The sequence below is a fragment of the Doryrhamphus excisus genome, chromosome 17 (genome assembly GCF_030265055.1).
Source record: "Doryrhamphus excisus isolate RoL2022-K1 chromosome 17, RoL_Dexc_1.0, whole genome shotgun sequence".
NCBI classification, from domain to species: Eukaryota; Metazoa; Chordata; class Actinopteri; order Syngnathiformes; family Syngnathidae; genus Doryrhamphus; species Doryrhamphus excisus.
The window spans coordinates 6,347,532-6,356,749 of NC_080482.1; the positions used below are offsets into that span (position 1 = coordinate 6,347,532).

The window sequence follows — 9,218 nt, forward strand, 5'->3', positions numbered from 1 at the left end:
AAACAACACTTTTCTGCTCCGGGAGGTGGACAAAACCCACCACACATTAATCAGGGGTCCCGGTAGGACCTAAAGAAGGCAAAAAAATTCACTTTTCTGACGCTTTGTTTTTTCACCCGTTTTTCAGGTCCGCGGCTGTCGATTTTTCGCCTTTGTTTGAGTTGTTTAAATGACACCTTCCTGGTCCAGGAAGTGGACAAAACCCACCACACATTAATCAGGGGTCCCGGCAGGACCTAAAGACGGCAAAAAATCCCACTTTTCTGACGCTTTGTTTTTTCGCCCGTTTTTTTGGTCGGCGGCTGTCGTTAATTCTCCTTTTTTGAGGTGTCGTTAGAATGTTGTATTCTCGTGTTAAACGATGCCAAAGCTTCAAATAATGAGGTTTGCGTATTTGGAAGTGAGCCCTGAAAGAAGTTTGGAATGGCTCAAAATACTTAGCTTCAAAAAGCGTGGTAAAACAACCCATTACTGGTATCACCGAGGGGCGGACTTCCTTATATGGTTCATAGGTAGGAAGCACTGTGGGCGTGTGACCAATCACAGCGGAGTGGGCATTCCCGGAGGCGGGCCGTAGGTGGAATCAATTAAAGCAGATTTCTGCAGGAAGTACAAATGAACGTAAATACAGCTGGAAAAAGTGCAGATTCTGCAAAATCTAAAAAGGTTTCTGTGCGGGTTATTGACCACAAAAGGGTCGAAAAATTAGCATTATAGGTCCAGTTAAAGTGTAAGGGCTTTTATTTTGTAATTACATAAATCCACTTATAAGATTAGCGCGTCAGTGACAAAGTGTTTGGATGCTCTATTTCGCTACAAACACATGGCATTCAATAATCCACAATGTATGATGAAAAGCGCACAGATTCCGAGGATGAAGATTCTGACAGTGATAACGAGTCAACTGGACGACTTTCATTATTTGGTGCATTAACGAGTATTTTCATACCTGGTATGTTACACTCTACCTTTTGCTGCACTTTGATTTATCGGTACTGTATACTTAAGATACGCTATATAACATGTAGTCCATTACAATTACATTTTAATAACACGCCGTGGAATGATACTGAAGCGCCGAAGAACTGGAGTCTGAAGCGGGGTGTCGAACTTGGGGGAAAACTTTATTCTCACAAACATTAACTTGCACTCCTCGCTACGTGAGACACAACTGTACGCTTCGCAACCACAACAGGAAGAGAGAACCCTTCTCCCTCGTGCCCACCCTTCCGGGTGGCAACTACTCCCCTATCGATCGTTCCGGGGTGAATTATGTACCTGTAACCTAGCACTACAATACCAAGTGTAAGTATACGCATGTAAACGTGTTATTAACCGACAATCTCCCAAAAAGTTTAGTAAAAAGAAAATAATGCCGCAGTACAAAAAACTACATTTTATATGCTCGTAATTTGCAACAGAAAGTTTAACCCACGTCCGTCGCAGTAATATGACGCGTATGTTAACGTCAACATATGCGACAAATGTACTCCCGATTATGTGAACGTTTTCGGAGTTAACCGGCAAATTGTGCATTTCGTCCTTGAATTAATCGTAACAGTTTGGTTGCAAATTATCCGGTTAATACGGTTAAGGTGCTAAATTACGTTAATAATGTTTGTTATGAATTATGTGTTCCATTTTTCTAACAAGCTAGGCATAGCATAGTTGCTCAGCTGCATTGCTCAACAATGGTGGGCGAGATGTGTCCACAGGGAGGAAATTGACACATTTCCCTCCATGCGATATTTGCTGAGGTAACGACGGCGTCGATACATAGGTTTCCTTCGCAAGTTGAGGTGTCTGCAAGGCGTTCGCAACATGTTGAACCTTCCAACCCAGTCGTTCCCTGCGCCGAGCTCCCAGCAGCGGGTCGCTCCGTCCGGCCAGTCGGGGAGAACCAAGGTAACATGTTACACATCTTAAACCACTACTGCGGCTTTAAAGGTGATATTAACAACATGTTCTCCGTAATAATCTGTGTCATTTCTGATAAAGGTTGCATTGAAACCAGGCCACAGTCTAATGGACTGGATTCGGTTCTCCAAAAGTGGAAAGGATCTAACTGGGCTTAGAGGGCGGCTGATTGAAGTTACCCAGGAAGAACTGCAGAAACACAACACCAGGAATGACTGCTGGACTTGTATACGAGGTGAGCATCCACACACTAAAGGGGGATTGAACTCAGGTCTCCTAGCTGTGAGGTCTGCGCGCTAACCACTTGACCACCGTGCAGCCCACTAAACAACATTAAATGAATAAACACGATGTGGTTTAGACCTAAATGCAGGAGTACATTTCTGAGCGAGGTATGCACACTTAGTGTTTACTATCACGTCCTTACGGAGGATATATTACTAATTTGGAAGTCAAATGAGCGGACTTCATGACTCCATGAGTGTCGCATCGAATACTACACATGACCGTCCTAAAATGATGAAAATGTGATCGCTCCTTGCAAGTTCTGAATTACATTTGTACATTACATGCAGAAACAAAATACATATACTCAAAATAATCTAATCTGACATGTAATTTCATTGACGCGATCAAGTTAATAGTGACGGCCACTCCCTGTCACAAAATTAATAATCATAACAAATTGAAATAATCCACAAAGTAAAGGAAATGCAGTAATACAGCATTATAGAAGTGACGAGACAAGCAAAAGAGCTGAAACACCGATGATCAGCAAGAACCAGGAGAGACAGTCCAACAAGTCCTAAATCCAAGTTCATCATGGATGAATATCTTTGTGTGAATATAATCCCGAATGCCAACAGACGGCACTGAACTAACGTCAAGTGTTTCACGTGTAGGTATGGTGTATAATGTCAGCCCGTACATGGACTACCACCCTGGAGGAGAAGATGAGTTGATGAAGGCTGCGGGCATGGATGGAACTGACCTTTTTGACCAGGTATGAACAATGGAAAATACACTTTATATACTTTAAAGTGTGTTCAATTGTTGAGTCTCAGTTTTTTTTAAATTAGTGCTGATATGTAGAGACTCCACAAAGTGAAGTCTACATGTTTGCTCACAGGTCCATCGGTGGGTAAACTATGAGTCCATGTTGAAAGAGTGCCTGGTGGGCAGGATGGCCACAAAGCCCACCACAATTTTTAAAGGTACATTCCTGCAGTCATTCTGGAGTGTATTCACCTCTTTGCAAAGTACTGTATCTGTCTTACTATAATAATAATAATAATACCATAATACAAATGTATCCGTCCCAGGTCTGAGCTGCACTTTAAAAGGGACTCTGTATGCTAAAATTGAACCAAAACAACCCATACACGATCATAACAATTTGTATAAACATTTGTTTGCAGTAACATTGTATCTCAGATGACTTTTCATATAGACTAGGTTTAGAATCGCAGTCTTTATACTAACTAAAGAGAACTACAAACAAGAGAGCACTTTTGACAACATGTAGTGTATATAAAAAGTCTACACACTGCTGATAATCGGGATAAAAGGTGTGTAGGCTGCTTAGTCGTCACTGCTAATGAGATATTTTCTCAAATTCAGACTATACTATTTTTAACTTTAAACAAACAACTGAAGCATATTACTGTGCTTTTGCTCAAAAGCCCCCCGTTTTTCTCTCCAGGCATTCTCCCACCACCTCCACCCGTCTCCAACCCCACTACGCCAGTGACCTCTCTGCCAGTCAAAGACACTACCCCTCGGTATAAAAACAGTACATTTACATCTATAATAAATTCAGCTGTAATGACCATGTTGGATGACATCATGTTCTGTTTGGTCTCCGTGTTGTTGGTGTAGGTATGAATGGTTTCAAACCGAGTCGACGGTTCAGCTTATTATTTACACCAAAAGGAGGGTAATAACATTTACATACATACATATAAATGAGTGTGACATCCCCGTTTAGACTAATAGAGGTGCTGCACGTTTCAGATACCCAAATCGGGCTGCACGGTTGTTGACCTTGATGCTGGTGTACTGCGACTGGAAGTGCTGCTTGGAAAAATGTCCTACATAATACATTTATGTGAGTATAAATGCTTTTTGTCATGCAGAAAAACTGCACACACAGTCGCTACATCTTTATGGTAAATACAATTCAAATATAATGCCAAAACCACTCATGTGAGAAGATATAAAAACATGGCCGCTGAAATGTAAGATACTGTAGTTTTGTTATAAGATTTTGTTGTTTTCACATTCTTTTTAGGTCTTTTAGAAGATGTTGACGGAAACATTGCTGGTAAGATATCAACATACTATCTGTTATTGTCTTGGTTTTTTTTTTATTAAAAAAGGAAAACACTAGCTATTTTATGAGTGAACATGTTATCAGGACAAAGTGGAGTATTTTGTTCTTTTTTTTATATTTGTAAGTGTTTTCAAAGTTGCATAGCGGACAAGTAGTTAGCGCGCATGCCTCACAGCTAGGAGACCCAAGTTCAATTCCACCCTCAGCCATCTCTGTGTGGAGTTTGCATGTTCTCCCGTGCATGCGTGGGTTTTCTCCGGGTACTTCGGTTTCCTCCCACATTCCAAAAACATGCTAGGTTAATTGGCGACTCCAAATTGTCCATAGGTATGAATGTGAGTGTGAATGGTTGTTTGTCTATATGTGCCCTGTGATTGGCCGGCGACCCTCGTGAGGATAAGCGGTACAAAATGAATGAAGTGTCGACTAACAGTCAACTAACAGACGATTAAATTCCAAGGAGGCTGATTCGACTATCGGTCTTGCCGTGGAATCATCTAAAAAAAAAAAAGTCATGTGACTACTACTATTGTCTAAGACTCGCATGTTGTCAACAGTTCACACTGCCGCCGCCGTGGGAAAGATCCAGGTGACTATCCACAAGCGGGCAAAAGGAAAATGGAAGAGCCTCGGTCAGCCATTGGAATTCCACAACACGTTTTTGTGCAAAAAAGACAGAGGTGAGCTTGAAGTTTGTGGAACCGTTTCAATATGTTATGGTTTACCTCGTTTGTATTCGTTTGTTTGACACCATATATTTATTGGGGATTCCTAACATCAGTTACAAGTAGCTGCCTATGGATGTTGCGGATGTTCAACTTAAAGATCTTCCTGGTTTTCCCAGGAAGGGACACACCATGAGACCTCGCAACTCTTAAACCATAGACCTACCCCCTTTTTTGTTGTTCTTTCTTGCAGCTCTTTTCTTTCGGGATTGTGAGTTGGTGTCTAGGACTGAAGTGACCCATAACACACACGTGCTTCAGTTGCAACTTCCACGTGGGACTGTCATGCACGTGCCTGTTGGGAAACACGTCTACCTCAAATCCCTCATTCAAGGTACCAAAAACGAGTTTTTTTTAAAGGTTTAAAAACATGCAATAATGTCGCACATGTGTTTATATTTATGTGCATTTCTGTCTCTCTGTTCTTTAAGCGGACAATGAACCAAACTCAATTCTGTTTTGTTTTACATTTTGTTCAGAAACTGAAGTCGTGAGACCGTACACCCCAATAGACCAGGAACTTTCCGTTGGGACCGATCCCGCTCCAGAAAAAACACACCTCTACCTCATGATTAAATTCTATAGTGATGGAGCCCTGACTCAACATCTCAACAGCCTGCATATCGGTAAGGGAAAAAAATGCAATTATCTGTGATCTTATAAATAAATTATTCTATTTAAAATGATTGTTTAGATTCAGAACTTCAGATTAATCCCGCTATTTAAATGTTTGTGCTGTTTTTTTTTTTTAACTGTGACATTTTAGGTGACCATGTATCAGTTAGTGGTCCAGAGGGTACCTTCAGTCTCCGCCCCCTCCGTGATGTCACAGTTCTTTACCTGTTAGCAGCCGGCACAGGCTTCACTCCAATGGCTCGTCTCATTCGACTGGCACTACAGGAGATGAACACTGTCAGGTCTGTAAAAAAAAAATAATAATAAAAACGATTAATTCAGCGGTCCATTAATCCTTGATATGCGTGGTAATGTACCCGTCCGTAGAAATGCCCAACTGCTGTTTTTTAATCGACGGGAAGAGGACATTCTGTGGCGAAGGGAATTGGATGAACTTGCTGCCAAGGAGGAAAGGTACTGCAGTATTTGTAAAAAAAACAGTATTATATATAAAAAAAAAAACAATTTGCGGTTTTTCACTCGCAACTCAGCATATTTGCAATGTATTTTCTGCTTGCATCTTTGTTTACACGTTTTGCCTAGCTGTCAGTATTAGTGTCTTCGGACTCCAAATGTGACTTTTTACACATTTTGTTGTTAAAACAAGCAAGCAGCATGGTTAGTTTGGAGCTCATTTTTGTCCCACAGGGAATCTACAAGTGGATCTCATGTTTTTCAGGTGTCGTTCTCTTGTTTTGTTATCTTTATACTAATTCCTTATGATGGTCCCCTTTTCCGGCCCTGTTCCTCACCGTTAGGGTCCTCATTATACAACACTGTATGACTCAGGGGTGTCAAACATACGGCCCGCGGGCCGGATCCGGCCCGTCTGGTGGTTTGGTACGGCCCGGGGAAGAAAGCTGCATTGTATAAAAAAAATATGAATTTAATTTAAAAATTGTAGTTCTTGTATTATCCGCTAGGGGGCGCATTTTCCCTGTTTAAAAGATATGTGCGCAGCAAGCGTTAATTCTGACGTGAAACGGTACAAAGAGAAGATTTCAGGGCTGTTGATGGAGTTTGAGAAAAGATTTCAGGTTTTTAGCGAACTCGAAACAGATTTTCAGTTTTCCGCTCACCATTCACAGTCAAAGCTTCTGATTTGCCCGTTGCCATGCAACTTGAAATCATTGATTTGCAGTGTGATGTAGAACTGAAGGACAGATTTGCCTCTGTAAGCTTGGACACATTTTACAAGTACCTCCTACCAGGCTAGCCCACATTGACAGCACTAGCTGCTAAAACATTGTCCATGTTTGGGACAACCTACCTTTGTGAGCAAGTTTTCTCACTAATGAACATTCATAAAACAAAGCTGCGCTCAAAGCTCACACATAAGCATTTGAAGGAGATTCTGAAATTGGCTGCTTCTCAGGACATGATGCCTCATATTGATGCACTTGTGCAGGATAAACGATGTCAAGTTTCAAGGGCAAATTCCAAGCAAGACGAATAATTGCTGTGAAAGTTATTCATTTGTTCAAATTGCTTTCCAGATGTTGAAAAACAGTGTTTTTAAGTTCCACAAGGCTGGTATAAATGTTTTTGGAACATTGTTACTAATTCTGTGATCAGTTTTATGTACAACACACTTAAATATATGTTTAACTGTGTAAGTGTTGATAAAATTGCACATACTTTATTTATGTTCTTATGTTATTCTCTTGTTCATAATATATTGTTCATAATGTAAAAGGAAAATTCTGTTAATAAACATTTTGATAATTTACTCATTCTTTGCACAAATTATTAGTATTAGTGACTAATACAAAGGAAAAAAGTGGGCTTATTGTTAGTTCTATGTCATTTTGCAATGAGTTTACTGGTCCGGCCCGCTTGATCTCAAATTAAGCTGTATTCGGCCCGCAGACCAAAGGGAGTTTGACACCCCTGGTATGACTGCAATTCTCTTCCACCAGGTTCCGCGTGGAACACATCCTGTCTGAGCCATGTGAAAGCTGGACAGGCAGGAAGGGGAGAGTGGATGAGGCCATACTCAATGACTTTCTCATTAGGCCAGACGGGTCAAAGTGCTACGTGTGTGTATGTGGTCCCACTGCCTTTACAGAGCTAACAATTAGGTATGTAACACTTAGCTAAGTAGGCCCACTTTTCACTGAGCTATCAATAAATCAAGGAATAGAAATGTATTTTTACAGCCACGTCGTATTCAACATTAAATTGTAGTAAAAACTGATTACCGTAGATATCTTGAAGAGAAATTGAACATCCCTTTTTGTTTTGATCTGTCAGGTTGGTGAAGCAGCAGGGCTTCACTGAAGAGGAGCTCCACTGCTTCCAGGGTTGACGTGCTGCAGCAAACCTGCAAAGACTGCATGTGCCTTTGAGTGACAATCAGATATGATCAGAATTTATATAGACAGTATATATTTATGTGTTTTGAGGAAGTAACAATGTATTTCTATGCATCAAGGATGTGATGATATAAAACAGCTGACAGACCACAATACATACCCCACCGACAACGTTGCATTGGTGCAATATTCCCGAGTATGCAACACACAAAAGCACAGTCAAATTAATAGTCCTCAATATTTTACTTCTATTTTCTGCATCTTTTAGGAACATTTCAGTCCAAATGCACTGGCTCTTTATTTTTTTGCACTAAAACCAGTCGTACTGAAAATTAGTGTGCAAAACCGACACGGACAGCGTTTGTTGATAGTAATGCAGCAATGTGAAAGCGGCCTTAGAAAGACTTTTTCTTTTAAGCAACAGTAACGTGTCAAGTTTGTAGTCGATGCATTGGATATACAAGCTAACTCGATCCATGGAGTCTGTATACTTTAAAAATCCATTGTTTTATTCAATGTCATAATGCTGTACCGGAGGCATATGGCGTTCACCACTCACCAGCAAGCAGGAAATGGTATAAGACAAGAACCAATCATGAGTGATTATGAATTACGATTATATAGAAACCGTCAATATGAGTGCCACCATTAGAGATAAATCAGTAATATACAATGTAAACATGTACGGCAGAATGGGGGTTGGGTGCATCATCCAATCATCTTTCAGTAGTCATCCCTACATTACATTGAGCCTTAAGATTTTGGCATGAAATGTGTATCCCTGCCATTTCCCAACTCAATGTAACAAACAGGAAATTAACTACCAAAGAAACTCTGGGCTCATGAGGTTTAATTAAAGGACGAGGCTTAAGTAACCGTTCAGAAGGACTTTGCAACTACTTACTGGAGAGATACTAGTTTCCACTTCCTGACTACTGCCAAGGTACCCTTGAAACAGGAACCGATATAATAAAACAATGTACCTTTTTGCGGAACTGTACTGTATATTAAAATATGTACATAAGATGCAACATAAGAGCTAACATTATATTGGATCTATAGCGACCCATTTAGGATTCTTATATTGATACAGACGTGGTTGGACGGTTGTAACTGCATCTGAAAACATTCTATACTGTAACCCCCAATCAGTTTGTTTTATCATATGGTAAAAAATGTGTGTAATGTTGACCTAATAGTAAAAAACTGTTTATGCTAACCCTGTTATTTTTGTACTTTCACTTTACCAAATGG

At 40.4% G+C, this 9,218-nt stretch overlaps 1 protein-coding gene across 1 annotated transcript; it reads left to right on the forward strand.

The window, feature by feature from the left end:
• The first annotated feature begins 697 nt into the window (after positions 1 to 697).
• On the forward strand, positions 698 to 9,173 carry LOC131105647 (cytochrome b5 reductase 4). Its single transcript, XM_058054009.1, has 16 exons — positions 698 to 952; positions 1,781 to 1,905; positions 1,999 to 2,152; positions 2,820 to 2,920; positions 3,047 to 3,131; positions 3,620 to 3,698; positions 3,796 to 3,853; positions 3,931 to 4,024; positions 4,208 to 4,240; positions 4,807 to 4,929; positions 5,168 to 5,308; positions 5,454 to 5,600; positions 5,741 to 5,891; positions 5,977 to 6,063; positions 7,569 to 7,730; positions 7,903 to 9,173. Exons 1-16 carry the CDS (start codon positions 844 to 846, stop codon positions 7,955 to 7,957), a joined length of 1,704 nt encoding a protein of 567 aa, XP_057909992.1. The 5' UTR covers positions 698 to 843; the 3' UTR covers positions 7,958 to 9,173.
• The last annotated feature ends 45 nt before the right edge of the window (positions 9,174 to 9,218 follow it).

Bases quoted from the DNA above. Each gene is read 5' to 3' on its own strand.
- LOC131105647 (XM_058054009.1), top strand. From the start codon at position 844: ATGTATGATGAAAAGCGCACAGATTCCGAGGATGAAGATTCTGACAGT. The intron at 4,241-4,806 runs GTAAGATATCAA...TGTTGTCAACAG, and splicing joins TGTTGACGGAAACATTGCTG to TTCACACTGCCGCCGCCGTG. The intron at 6,064-7,568 runs GTACTGCAGTAT...CTCTTCCACCAG, and splicing joins CTTGCTGCCAAGGAGGAAAG to GTTCCGCGTGGAACACATCC.